Source organism: Haliotis cracherodii, unplaced genomic scaffold (genome assembly GCF_022045235.1).
Source record: "Haliotis cracherodii isolate W230 unplaced genomic scaffold, xgHalCrac1.p SCAF_8, whole genome shotgun sequence".
In the NCBI taxonomy this organism is placed as follows: domain Eukaryota; kingdom Metazoa; phylum Mollusca; class Gastropoda; order Lepetellida; family Haliotidae; genus Haliotis; species Haliotis cracherodii.
Genome location: NW_027266341.1, coordinates 33,018,369 through 33,033,964, shown reverse-complemented (window position 1 = coordinate 33,033,964; position 15,596 = coordinate 33,018,369). Strand labels below are relative to the sequence as shown.

Genomic DNA, 15,596 nt, shown 5'->3' with positions numbered 1-15,596 from the left:
TACATTAAGTTTGTCGATAGCCAATCAGTTTCATGAAACGACAAGTGATGGAAAGCTAGACTGCTAATGATGGCAAATTCATTAAATATTCATAAACATCCGCACGAGCTAGTGTCTATGAAATGAATGGGCACAGAATGAATACCTGTGAGCTTTTGAAATCATTTCTGCAGAATCACGAATTTATGGAACACTTCACAAGGTAATCGACCTGGAAAGAGATGCTTACTGGAAGTATCTACGTATGCTAATATTAGCTTGCAGCGCAAATATTAAGACGCAGGCAAATTGATAAATGAACCATTAACAGTATCTTACTTTCCATCACAATAGCATGAGTTTGTTGCATGATATGAATTGATGACTGAGGTTTATATATAGGTTGAATTCCCAAATCCAATGTTTTCGTTTTTAAACACTACGATTGATATTCAATATATTAGCATACTAAGTGCGAAAATAAATACCTAGATAGTTGATAAACATAAACATAAAGGGTCTGAACATTCAAATCAAAGATGGAAACTGTTTAAAAAAACAAGAAAAGTGATTTTCTTTGAAAATAAATATATTCTCGAATAACACTTTCAGCTTCATAATTCACCAAGAACTCTTCGATCAGCAAATCCACACATGCTATCTGTTCCTCAGTATAGACTTTGCAGCTATGGACTAAAGACTTTCAGTGTGGCTGCTCCAAACTTATGGAATGATCTTCCACTTGAGATTAGACTTTCCTCAACATTTCAGATATTCAAAGCAAAACTAAAGACACATTTGTTAAAAAAAAACCTTTCCAGAGTTCCAGAGTGACATTTGAATGTAGCGCTTTGAGCATGAACTCTACATGGAGGCTAGCGCATTATAAGTGCACATTATTATGATTATGATTATTATTATTGTTGTTGTTGTTGTTGTTGCTGCTGCTGCTGCTGTTGTTGTTGTTGTTGTTGTTGTTGTTATTATTATTATTATTATTATTATTATTATACCTCAGTTCAATCACTTCATACATGTATTTTACTCGTTCCAGGGTGACTCGAATTGTATGAAGTAACACTCGATTAGGGCTCTGTGTAGGCCCTTATCAAGGATCTCCTCCAAACAATCCGTCCCCTGGAGTCTATTCTACCGGAAGTGAAGTAGGTAAAGCGGCATTCCAACTTACGTTGCATCTCACCTGTAGCGTGCGGACGATCCTCCCCATGGCGGAGTTCCGGTATTTTTCCTCCGCCGCCGCTTTCTGCTCGATGCGGAGGATCTCGGAACAGGCGTCGTCCTCAGTCCGGACGGAGGGCTGAGGGCTGAGACCGCCATTCTCTATCACCTCCAGTTCTTCCTCAAACGACCTCTTCCCTGTGAGCTTATCCTGGGAGCGGCTCGTGGACGCCATCTTGACGTGGCCTTCAGGCTACGATTGGTCATCTGAAAAAGGGAGGTAACTGTTAGAAATAAATAATGCATATTGCATTGAAAAGTCCCAATGTATTTCATGGTTCCTTACAGCAGATTATATTAAAGTTCGTGTCTGCATTTGGAAAAAAATGATATGATATATAAGACCAATATGTTCATATATTATGCAGTGACTTTTAAACCATTTTAACAGTTTTTTTATGAAATAAAATAAAAAGTGGTTTTTGTTTTCCTTCCATTATTGACTTTTTGTCGTTTTTTGGCATATCTTAACCACTTTTTTTAATCCACAAAGCAAACAATATTTTTTTAAGTTAGGCTAAATACATATATATCGACAAATATGGGATGACTCTGATCCACTGTGAGTCTGATCCTTGGTTGTTTTAGTCTGCTCCAGCATCAGCATCTACTTATACTTAAGAAGGGATGGGTGTCCCATGTATCAGTGATTACAACCACCGCAAGCGTGTTGCTTTAAGACACAGGTAAAATCTTATAATTAAATTCCGCTGCATTTGATCGGCTGACAAAACACCTGTTTTTGCGTTTATGTTTAACCGAAAATTAGACCACGCCCACTAACGGACTACAGTTTCCTGATTAGCTAATAGAACAGGCGGGGATGGTGTTGTATTATAGCGCTGAACGATGACGCTGTCTTATGTTTGTTTTGGTTCTGTGCAACACAGTATGCAAACAGGTTTTTACGTTCATGCCTCCATAAAAGCAAACAATATTGTGGTCAATTTTTAAATATAAGATAAACAATTTAATAATTTAGAAAATGTTTAAACTTTTTTTTCTTTTTTAAAAACAAAACAAACAGCCCACAAATGCATTTATATTTAAGATAATGAGTCTGCTTACGTAAGATTGAAAACATGATATGGTAATTGTCTCACATCCCTAAAATCTACGTATTGTGATTTGCTCTTCTATTTGAGATTTCTGCCCCGTACCGCCCACCAGCAGTTTTTGACAGACCCTCGCTGTGGTTTTGCACTTAAACACGCCACCCACATTCATCGTTTGACATTTAACTTGGGGGTCAACTGTTGTTTTAAATCCCTTGTCTTAACTCGCATCAAAAGAATCCAGATCGGAAATGTATACCCAACTGAAATGCCATGACTAAATTCTCATTGAAAACTTGTGTGATATGTAATTTCCTTTTTGTTTAAGTTGTATTGGACCGCCTCAATCGCCCAGTGGTAGAGCGTCACCCCGAGGAGCGGACGGTCCTGGGTTCGATCCCCGGCAGCGTCATACCAGCAGACGTTAAAAGATGGTACTTGTTGTTACCCTGCCTGGCGCTCGGCATTAAGGGGCTGAAACTAGGACAGGTCGGCTTAGGGGTAGTATACTCGTACTCTGTCTGAGTGGGGTATTCATGTTAAACAGAGGCATGGTATCTCAGTGGGCTAGCATAATATAATCGGCATTACTCCGAACTAGTACAAGCTGACACACACGCACACAAAGGTGCACACACGTCGCCATATAAGTGAAATAATTTAAACGCGACGTTAAACCATTTCACCTCACCCATATTGTCATGGATAAAATAATTCAAAGTATCCGAATACACCGTAGTATACACCCATGATTGATGGTGGCTAAAACTGAAACACAAGACATGTTTATTCGATGGTGATGTATTTGATACGAGTATCATAGTTATGTTATGGACGTTAAGTTTGCAGTGTTTCGACGACTGTTTTCAGCCTAGTAACGTCTGGATAACGTTTGTAATTGTTGGGTTAAATCCAATTTTTAAGTGTATACCTCAATTGCCCGGCAGTTCAGAACGAAAAGATGTTACAGTAAACTACGTTTATAACGAACACGCTTATAACGAACTGACGGATGTAACGAACTGACGGATATAACGAACTGATATTTCTCTCTCTGTCATTTACTTTGTATATACTGTATGTATATATCCATATATATATATATATATATATATATATATATATATATATATATATATATGCCTTTAACGAACAATGGTTATGATGAACTGAAATTAGTGGTCCCATTGAGTTCGTTATAACCGTAGTCTACTGCATATTCATACAGAAGTGTTCATCTTTAGCTGAACTTCAGTTTCAAGCTTTGCATGAGTGAGTATGTTGGTTTTAATACTGCTTTGAGGAATATGACGCTCTGAGTCTGTAGAATGGGCACCAGACATATATAATACATCTTCCCTTGCCGAACGCACTGAACTAAGGATGACCATGAATAATACAAAATGGGAACATAACCCATACCCATTGGGTTCAATGAGCCAATCCACTGTTTAAACCATTCAATGCACACGTGATAATATTTTTATACTACTCGAAAGAAGTTAAAGAACACCCATTTTTCCATATGACTACGATGAATCTGTCACGGCTTGTGGGTATTGCATCTCAACCTTCCAACTGTCGGTGTTGTTTAACTTATTTTGAGTAGGATAGATTTACGCAGACACATCGAATGATTAAAGGAGGAAGATGGGTAACAAATGCTGTGACAAGAGTAAGTCTACATTTAAATAAAAAATGCTGTTTTCTAATCGTATAATCTAATCGTGATATGAGTCACAACAGCATTGGGCACAACAAAGTCATAGAAACCTGAACTCTCAAACCATCGACAATCGTAGCGTCAACGTCACTTTATGGATCGAAATTTGCACTAAGAAGCGTCCTTCAACCAGACCACCTTGACCTAGACCACCACTTTATTTAATCCACGAAGCAAACAATCATTTTTTTAAGTTAGAATATCTCGACAAATATGGATGGCAGTGCTGGAGACAAATCCGCCTGGTAAATGTACACAATGCCATCGACGAATGAGACTGAAACACCAATGAAAAACAGCTGTTCCCATTTAATTGTAGCCCAATGCACGCGCCCTAAGGCGCCTGATTTTTATGGCCAGAATTCCATCCCTTAGCCATGCAAGGATCTGCTAATAGCAGGTGCGAATCCCATATTCGCATAAAGGATGATTTTTGGTTTGTGGGCTGTGTCAACTGGGGCCTTCCCGACACGTTTCCCTCGGGGAGGTTCCGGTACAGAGTTGATCACCCGTGTATCATGTTTGTCGTAGTGAGGACTAATTGGAGTTCGGGGGAAGGGGAGCCATCCATCGTACGCTATGATCGGGTCGCTGCTCATACTATCAACCACTGGTTTCATTCTTCCGTGATATAGATGAAACATTTGTTACTTCGTAAAACGACACTGACATTATTTTGTACTAACCTTGTACAAAGTGCAGGCAAGGACATGGTGCCTGGTGAGATTGACATGTTGGAAATGAACTTGACATTGACATACGTGAAGTAGAAACGATATTGGGCTGAGTGTTAGATTTACTCCCTTGAGAAATATCACAGTGGTACGTAGATATCAAATATGTATCGGTTTCACTGAGCTTTGGTTTCAAGATTACTTTAAACCATTTGTTGCTTCGAGAATCAGAGCATCGCTTGTCTCGCATAGTCTCGCCTTGTTTCATTCGATGTTCTCTTCCTGTTTGCAAGAGATTACAATGCCGACAGTCCGTCCAGGAGGCGAACTAGAATACGATATTAACAACACTTTATGATACTGGAAGATTAATATGGGTAAAAAATGACGACTATTTTGTGTTAAGTGGGATTAGTATTTGTATGTGTCAGTCAGGGTGAGGGGAAAGATAATCCTTTCCCTAGTCCAACAAAGACTATGCGGTAATCTTCAGCAGAATTGGTTTGATACCTTAAGTATATTTTACAGAGAGTTATGACTATACATTGTTAAATACCGATAGGTATTTGTACAAACAACATTCCAACATATTTAAGCCTTTTTATCAAGATTCTGATATATCACGGCGTGTCAACTTAATGTGGGTGGAAGGCCTGCATGTCTCTTGTTTAGACTAGTACCTGCTTTTCGATCTATAGACAGGAATTAGACAAGTGCCTGCTTCTCAATCAACAATCGGGAATTAGACAAGCACCTGCATATATATGATTTTTTTATGCTCTGTGAAAATTTGTACATGCACACTGATTTTCCTTTTACTGAATAAATAAATATATTGGTGTCTGTAATCAGAAGATATAGGAAGTGGAGAGAGAAAACCGGCAAGACTGACTGATAGAGTTGGATTTAACACCCTTTTGAAGGATATGTCAGTTATGAAACGGCGTGTCAGCTCAATGTTGGAAGGGGCTCTATGTGATGCAGATCGTAGACGTTTACACTTTGGCGGAACCAGTGAGAACGGATATGATGCTGACAAACCAAAGATGATTATGTGGGAATCAAATCCACTTACCATTGGCATCTGAGTTGCGGAGCTTGAAACCATTTGGCAAGCCGCATGGCCGAAACACTGAAATCGTCGCCATGGACACAACGATATACTCAATGTTATCATCATTTAAAAAAACAGAAATACAGAATCATATTCATGATGAGTATTTTTTACTGAACACAGGTGAAGCTTCTTGGATCGTATGCTGATTGACCTTTAAACATATCCTAGTATCACTTATAACTCAATGACAGTGATACATGAATTAAAAGCGATTAAAAAATATTGCCATAATCGCATTAAATCTCTGCTTAAACATGTCTTTTGAATTGTACCATATGTTCCCGTTGTTTTTTTCAGGTGGACAATTGACTTGCCTCTGCATTTGTATGTGACGGGTGCTACCTGTGGGACGGGCTACGGTTACTTTTCGCAAACACCTGGTATCATCACTATTTGAAGGTGATTCATAAACATGTGATCTTAATAAGGTCGGGATCACATAATGGACTGCTTTTAGCATACGTTTATGATGATTATGGAGATGATTAGATGCTCATGATGAAGTCGGAATCATACACATGGCTCCACTTTTAGTAGAGATTTATTATGATCTGATATGTAAATGGATCAGCATTGATGCAGAGCCTCGTTGAAAATGGTTTGAGCCATTTACGACAGGAAACCACTGATGTTAAGACAGTTGAAACATCCGACAGGCTTGACGTCACAGAGTCTGTGTAGGCGGGTCAGCTATATTTACAACATAAGAGCACCTGCATTATGGACCAATCATCATTTAACTACCATTGTAAATATTATAGTATTATAAACGACCCGTCTATTGTTTAAGATGTAGGCACGGGGGGAATGGCCGTGTACCCTGAGGAGACAACAAACGGAGATTCAGATGCGAAGCGTTTGTCGCCATATTGCCATGTGAGCTCCAGACGACACGTACATCAAAGTCAATGTTAATATACATTAAGCGACGCCGTTTCGCAGTAAGGAGAGATCACTAGGATGTCAGTTGCCATGACGGCGGGTATATTATTTCCTGTTGTACATAGCACATCTATGAAAACATCATTGACAAACACATGTAAGTAAGATGAGACACATAATAGAATTACAGTGCACTTGATTTGGAGACAATTTTACGTATACATAAGCGGTGTCCCTCAGCCAAGTAGACATACACGTTCTCGAATATGTATATATTTGGCATAGTCGTTCAATTTACAGGTGTAGCTATTATAGAAAATCAAGGGGAACATATGACTGAGTCAGAAATATTCAAACTAGTGATTGACAGCATGAGCAATTATCTAGATTACACGTTGCTATGATGACAAGTATGGGTAAGTTGGAACAAATTCTTTCTTGGAATCCCCAAGGGGAGACAAGCATGGGGTGATTGTGACCTGTTCTGACATGGATACTCCACATGGAGACAATCGTATGGTAGTTGGGATCTATTCTTGTCTGGTAATCCCCAAGGGGAGACAAGCATGGGGTATTTGGGACCCACTCTTCCTTGGAATCCCCACGGGGAGACAAGCATGGGCACTGGGCACCTAGTCCGCCTTGGAATCCCCACGGGGAGACAAGCATGGGTACTGGGCACCTAGTCTGCCCTGGAATCCCCACAGGGAGACAAGCATGGGTACTGGGCACCTAGTCTGCCCTGGAATCCCCACGGGGAGACAAGCATGGGTACTGGGCACCTAGTCTGCCCTGGAATCCCCACGGGGAGACAAGCATGGGTACTGGGCACCTAGTCTGCCCTGGAATCCCCATGGGAGACAAGCATGGGTACTGGGCACCTAGTCTGCCCTGGAATCTCCACGGGAGACAAGCATGGGTACTGGGCACCTTGTTTGCCCTGGAATCCCCATGGAAGACAAGCATGGGTACTGGGCACCTAGTATGCCCTGAAATCCCCAAGGGGAGACAAGCCTAGTCTGCCTTGGAATACCCCATGGGAGACAAGCATGGGTACTGGGCACATAGTCTGCCCTGGAATCCCCAAGGGAGACAAGCATGAGTACTGGGCACCTAGTCTGCCCTGGAAACACCACGGCGAGACAAGCATGGGTACTGGGCACCTAGTCTGCCCTGGAAACACCACAGGGAGACAAGCATGGGTACTGGGCACCTTGTCTGCCCTGGAATCCCCACGGGAGACAAGCCATGGGTACTGGGCACCTAGTCTGCACTGGAATCCCCATGGAAGACAAGCATGGGTACTGGGCACCTAGTCTGCCCTGGAATCCCCACGGGGAGACAAGCATGGGTACTGGGCACCATGTTTGCACTGGAAACCCCACGGGAGACAAGCACGGGTACTGGGCACCTAGTCTGCCCTGGAATCCCCACGGGAGACAAGCATGGGTACTAGGCACCTTGTTTGCCCTGTAATCCCTATGCGAGACAAGCATGGGTACTGGGCACCTAGTCTGCCCTGGAAACACCACGGCGAGACAAGCATGGGTACTGGGCACCTTGTCTGCCCTGGAATCCCCATGGGAGACAAGCATGGGTACTGGGCACATAGTCTGCCCTGGAATCCCCAAGGGAGACAAGCATGGGTACTGGGCACATAGTCTGCCCTGGAAACACCACGGCGAGACAAGCATGGGTACTGGGCACCTAGTCTGCCCTGGAAACACCACGGCGAGACAAGCATGGGTACCGGGCACCTAGTCTGCCCTGGAAACACCACAGGGAGACAAGCATGGGTACTGGGCACCTAGTCTGCCCTGGAATCCCCACGGGAGACAAGCCATGGGTACTGGGCACCTAGTCTGCACTGGAATCCCCATGGAAGACAAGCATGGGTACTGGTCACCTAGTCTGCACTGGAATCCCCATGGGAGACAATCCATGGGTACTGGGCACCATGTATGCCCCGGAATCCCCACGGGGAGACAAGCATGGGTACTGGGCACCATGTTTGCACTGGAAACCCCACGGGAGACAAGCACGGGTACTGGGCACCTAGTCTGCCCTGGAATCCCCACGGGAGACAAGCATGGGTACTAGGCACCTTGTTTGCCCTGTAATCCCTATGGGAGACAAGCATGGGTACTGGGCACCTAGTCTGCCCTGGAAACACCACGGCGAGACAAGCATGGGTACTGGGCACCTAGTCTGCCCTGGAATCCCCATGGGAGACAAGCATGGGTACTGGGCACCTAGTCTGCCCTGGAAACACCACAGGGAGACAAGCATGGGTACTGGGCACCTTGTCTGCCCTGGAATCCCCACGGGAGACAAGCCATGGGTACTGGGCACCTAGTCTGCCCTGGAATCCCCATGGGAGACAAGCATGGGTACTGGGCACCTAGTCTGCCCTGGAAACACCACAGGGAGACAAGCATGGGTACTGGGCACCTTGTCTGCCCTGGAATCCCCACGGGAGACAAGCCATGGGTACTGGGCACCTAGTCTGCCCTGGAATCCCCACGGGAGACAAGCATGGGTACTAGGCACCTTGTTTGCCCTGTAATCCCCATGGGAGACAAGCATGGGTACTGGGCACCTAGTATGCCCTGGAATCCCCACAGGGAGACAAGCTTGGGTACCGGGCACCTAGTCTACCCTGGAATCCCCACATGTCTGCTTACCTATACTGTCCCGGAATCTCCAAGGGGAGACAACCATTGAGTTCTTAGAACCCGTTCTGCCCCGGAATCCCCATGGATACATTGTTTAGAACTCGGGTCACCGTTATTGTGCATCCTCTCCATCTAAGATAACCGACATGATAAAGAAATGTCGCAATGTTTGGAGTATGCGATGCATTTAGGTGTCACCACTCTCAATCACTTTCATGCCCAAGATGTGGTGAAAGTTTAAACGTCGTTAAGACAGGCAGGAGTGTGAGTATCCACATAGCCTTGACGGTTAAATGGGAGGTTCATGACAGGAATCTTTACTTCCTCAAGAGCAAAACCCAGGATGAAATGCAACGTCGACAAATGTCATAATATGTTGTAAATATCCACATGAAAATGTCAAATTGTGTAATCTTTACGGACAAATAACTGTTCTGATTTTGTAGGGCGGTCGGGTAGCCGAAGACCCGGGTTCGACTCCCGACATGGGTATAATATGTGAAGCCCATTTCTGGTGTCTCCCGCCGTGATATTGCTGGAATATTGCTAAAAGCGGCGTAAATCCATACTCACTCATGATTTTGAACCCATTGGAACCCGTTGAAGAAACGCGGCCTGTCCAAATCACATGGTTGGTGAGTGATGTTTTACGCCGCTTTTACCAATATCCGATATTAAAAGATGTGTGAACATGAATGCAGGGAATCCAACTCAGTGTCCGGCAGGGTCACCTCAACCAGTAGGCTCAGTTTAGGGACCCATTCCACAAAGCGATCGTCGCGCTACAACTGTCGTAAGCCTATGTTAAAGTATGAGAGTTACGATCATCTAAGCGCTACGATCGCTTTATGGAACAGAGTAATCAAATCATACGGAATTTCATATACAGTACAGTGATAAATATGTCAGTATGTTTCGATGAACTGTTTGTTTAATGTTATGTACCTGTTTTAACCAAGGCTACGTTTAACCTTATAGACCATGACTAAGTGCATGATATGCAATGTCGCAGCTGATCTCTGAAAAAGGATTTATGAGGCAAACCAGTGACTAAATGCACGAGCAGCGATCTGCGACAGGTAATCAACTACGTATCATAGCCCGGTCATCGAATCCCCATTTAGGTCTGATCTCTTGGGGGGGCATGAAGTATTGGCGACCTAACTGATAACGGTATGTCAGTCTGTATGTATTGATAGACAGCAAGGCTTTCAGTAAAGCAAAGGGCTGCGTGACAGAGCGCGTTACCAAAGTAAGTAAAGTAGAATACTATCCTAGCTTCCTAGTAATTTCAGACGTGGTGATTAACCTTTGTGGGATTAATTTAACCATAGATAATGACGTCAAGAATCTAATATTAAAGTGGTACTATAGAACTGTGCCAATATGTCATAGGATCAAGTAGGACAGTTTCCGCTGCTGAGTCAGAAATGTATTTGTGATCACGTTAATACCATTGACCATCGTTGTTTCTTGTTCAGGATTTGAATTTTTAAATTTTTAATCTCTTTCTGAATTCCCTCTACTCCATGTAAATAACGTCATTGGAGTAGGGTGGCACAAGATCTGTAAGACACCCTGTAAATATTTTGTACTGTGTATTCGGACAAATTATAGGGCGGAAGTTTTTGGGATCAGTCAAATCACCTTTCTTTGGGAGTAGTATTGTTCGACCTTTGCACAACCGGGGGCACGGGTGGCCCAGTCGTCTAAGGCGCCGCGATTCGCTGTGCAGAGTTGCGTCCCTTTGGCACGCCAGAAACCTATGATTGTGGTTTCGAATCCCGGTTTGCCCCGATTATGTTTCTAGGTTTGTTAGCACCATACCCGTGCTCGTGGGTTTCACCGAGGTGGTAAATGTCTAAGACCCGCATCACTTCGGGCTTTCCTCCCACATTAAGCTCTCATGCCGTGATATGGAATACTAGAAATACTTTTAAAAGCGGCGTTAAACCAAACTCACTCATTCAATCATGATGAATACAGAATGATAATGATAGATTGGTGAGTAATGTTTTGCACCGTGTTTTACTAAACTCTAGCAATATCACAGCGGGGGAAACCGATAATTAGCCGGACAACCACTTGGCTCCATGCCGCAAATTAGGTTATTTGATCAACAGTATATGTATTGTTGATATGTGCTTAACATTCGCAAGCAGTCACAGATACCACGGTAGAATGGGTGTTACATGTACATGGGCTATATAACACTATACGTGACTAGAGATACCGTTTTCCTTTACCGGTGATACCTTCCTACAATTAGTGAATAGTCAGAGATTACCCTATGGTCAACGAAAAATTACGGGTTATATTTCTCGAGCAGTTTTCTGAATTACAACCCTTGGGAACTTTCAAGAAACGTTAAAGAAAGTATGTACTTGAAACTAGGGGCGGTCGGGTAGCCTTGTGGTTAAAGCGTTGGCCGGGTTCGATTCCCGACAAGGGTACAATATGTGAAGCTCATTTCTGATGTCGCCCGCCGTGATATTGTGGGAATACTGCATAAAGTGGCGTAAAACCATACTCACTCACTTGAAACTAGGATATTACCCTTTTTAAACATTACGAAAACGTTACTAGGTTGAAAATAGTCGCCGAAACACTGCAAATGTAAGATCCAAAACACAACTATGATGTCCGTATCAAATACATCAGCGTCGAATAACCGGTCCTTATGTTTTCATTGTTAGCCGCCATCAAACACGGGTGTACATTTTCTTTTGCCCGACAGTTTTTCACCAATTGTCTTCATATTTGAGAGAAGATGTATTACTTTCCTGATATCAATAGATACATCGGCTCAGTGATTCTATTGTTTGAACTACGTCACATAAAATCGTCATGGCGCTGTGAACAATGGGTAATGTCATCTTCAATTACTTGTGACAATACCTTCATACGACGTCACATGGCCATGGGCCTCTTGGAAAACAATGAAAACATTGGAATAGTTGTTATAATGATTACTGAAAATAGTTTCATCTATATCCCTGCCCTTTGTGTAATTTGTGTTGTTTCACGTCTCTATTAGCCGTAGTCCAGCCATACAATGTTGCGAACAGAGAAGGGACTTTACATATATGGTGCTCAAGAGATGAAATCCTTGTCTTCGGAGCGACGAGCTAATGCTTTAACCGCTAAAATACCCACTGCCACAAACAGATGACATAAATGCCACAATGGTGCTGACCACTTTGATTGACCATACGGTTGTTCGTTAATGATGAAGACGCAACAAAAGATGCTTCATATATATCAAAGAAGACCTGACGAGTTTTTCCTTTCATGTTCTCTTCACCCACTTGTTTCGGTAGGTCGAGAATACTTGGGATATTTTCTACTTTGAATAAATATCTAAAAGATGACAATAACCCCGATCTTCTATCCCAGACATGTGCCATTACGAGAGCCGGAGTCCAGCCCTCACATTCCACCGCAGTGCCAAACAAGGGCCCATTATGTCTGCCAGAATCTTACTGTTTTAAAAATAGAAACTACTACATAAGAGAAAAGGCGCTCATAGCTAGACTTGATGTCTTGAAAAGCAACACAGATATTCCTGTATTCCTTGTATCGTAACGTGGACCTAATATATTTAAACGGATGCAAATACTACTTACATTACAACGATATATTAATTATCAAAATAATTATAGCCTCTTTTATATCTTAATCTCTTTTATAAGCAAGAGTCCATTGGGCGATTCTGACTGTATCATAAGCATGTGTTTATGAATCGCTATCAAATAGTGATGATACCAGGTGTCTTGAATAGGTGTATCGTGCAACAGTATCCTGCCCGTCACAAACACATGCAAAGTTAAGTCAATTTTCACCTAAAAAACTGATGCGTCATATGTGGAACTTTCCCTCACACACATTTTGAAAATTTTACGGGGCCCTGAGAGGTTGTGAGAAAGAAGTGTATATGATGACATAAGCGATGAAATACAAATAGTAATTACAATATACACACAATACTTCTCGAAACTATGATACAAATATTTTCAAAAGATCATCACATGACAAAATGTACAAAGTGCAGGAAAAGAGGGTGACCATTAATAAATGGAAATATTTGAACAATCAAAGCATCAGGGAATTTGTGTGGCTGTCGACATTAGGTGAGATTAGCGTTACTGATAAATAGCTGATCCTGCTAATATCTGAAACAATAGACTTATCGACAATCCTGCTTGCATCGGGAACCAACATGTACATGATCCAGACCTGCTGTGACACAGTAAACTAACTTGTACATCATCCTGCTAACACCGGGAACCAACTTTGTCATGATCAAGACCTGCTCTGACACAGTAAACTAACTTGTACATCATCCTGATAACATCGGGAACCAACTTGTGCATGATCCAGACCTGCTGTGACACAGTAAACTAACTTGTACATCATCCTGCTAACACCGGTAACCAACTTGTACATGATCCAGACCTGCTGTGACACAGTAAACTAACTTGTACATCATCCTGCTAACACCGGTAACCAACTTTGTCATGATCAAGACCTGCTCTGACACAGTAAACTAACTTGTACATCATCCTGCTAACACCGGTAACCAACTTGTACATGATCCAGACCTGCTGTGACACAGTAAACTAACTTGTACATCATCCTGCTAACATCGGGAACCAACTTGTGCATGATCCAGACCTGCTCTGACACAGTAAACTAACTTGTACATCATCCTGCTAACACCGGTAACCACCTTGTGCATGATCCAGACCTGCTGTGACACAGTAAACTAACTTGTACATCATCCTGCTAACATCGGGAACGAACTCGTACATTAATTTAATTTCTTTTCCTGGGAACAAATATGTCACCTTATCCTTCTACGATCAGCAACGAATTCATAACTCATCCAGCTAACAATGGGACTACACTTGAATCTAAGGCCACAGGGGACTGCCTATCTTGCACCATACCCTGCAACCAGTTAGCAACCGCAAATCGCAGCTCTCAATAGTGCCATTCCACTCGACATCAACATACATCACCTGGCATTTGACGACTCAGTAGTGTCTACCTAACTGGGATTAAACATTAAGAGATAACTACATCTCACCAGAACCAAACTGAGTACCAGACGTTGGTGGGACCGAAGTCAATACGTATGAGTTTCAATAAATGTGGACGGAAAATTCATCAATTTTCTCATCTAATGTCACCCAAGATTTGACACTGAAGATAGATGATTATACTACTAACGAGCATAAAGCTCCCGCGTTGTCCCGATCCCGCAAACACCAGCCATAACGCAGAGGAATCAATGTCGCGCGATGTTCTCCTGCGTCATATAGAACACCATGTATCCAATCCTGTCTCGATTGGAGTGTCACGCTTTCCACTAATTTGCTTTCAAAACCAGGACATATCATTTTGCGTTGCCATAGAAACCGAAAGTAATGACATGTACACAAATTTAAGGCCTGTTTGTGATTAAGTATTGACCTGTCTATACTGCCTTTGATTACATACCGTGATGGACTTTTACTAATTGCATGATCATAGTGCTTTAGGTTCTTGGCTTAGGGTCAATTTCAGTAAGATGTCGAAGCTTTTACCCTGTAGGGTGTCGCCATTGTAAGAATATTGCCACATGCTGTTCTGACGGAGCTCTGTACTTAGGTCTTACTTATATAAACAAAAATGTAGATAAAGTTATATATTTACTGAGATCATGCTTATAAAATATAAAACGTCAACGTCGAAGAACAATCAGTCTCGACTACTATAAAGCCAAGAGGTAGCTCACTTGTAGATGGAGGTCTATATTGCACACAATTCATCCCTATAAAGCCAAGAGGCAGCTCACTTGTAGATGCAGGTCTATATTGCACAAAGTTCATACCTATAAAGCCAAGAGGTAGCTCACTTGTAGATGGAGGTCTACATTGCACAATGTTCATACCTATAAAACAAAGGGGTAGTTCACATGTAGATGGGGGTCTATATTGCACAAAGTTCACACATATAAAGCCAAGAGGTAGCTCACTTGTAGATGGAGGTCTATATTGCACAAAGTTCATACCTATAAAGCCAAGAGGTAGCTCACTTGTAGATGGAGGTCTACATGGCACAATGTTCATACCTATAAAACCAAGGGGTAGTTCACATGTAGATGGAGGTCTATATTGCACAATGTTCACACATATAAAGCCAAGAGGCAGCTCACTTGTAGATGGAGGTCTATATTGCACAAAGCTCATACCTATAAAGCCAAGAGGC

The 15,596-nt window shown here is 42.5% G+C and overlaps 1 protein-coding gene across 2 annotated transcripts in view; it reads right to left on the bottom strand.

Moving 5' to 3' along the window:
* LOC139449895 (cyclic nucleotide-gated channel alpha-3-like) overlaps nt 1-15,596 on the bottom strand; it is a 207,008-nt gene that overhangs the window by 36,978 nt on the left and 154,434 nt on the right. For both annotated transcript variants that reach the window (XM_071231484.1, XM_071231485.1), the window contains exon 2: nt 1,169-1,425. In XM_071231484.1, coding sequence (XP_071087585.1) covers nt 1,169-1,393 — 225 coding nt within the window. In that variant the 5' untranslated portion in view covers nt 1,394-1,425. The remainder of the gene's footprint in view (nt 1-1,168; nt 1,426-15,596) is intronic.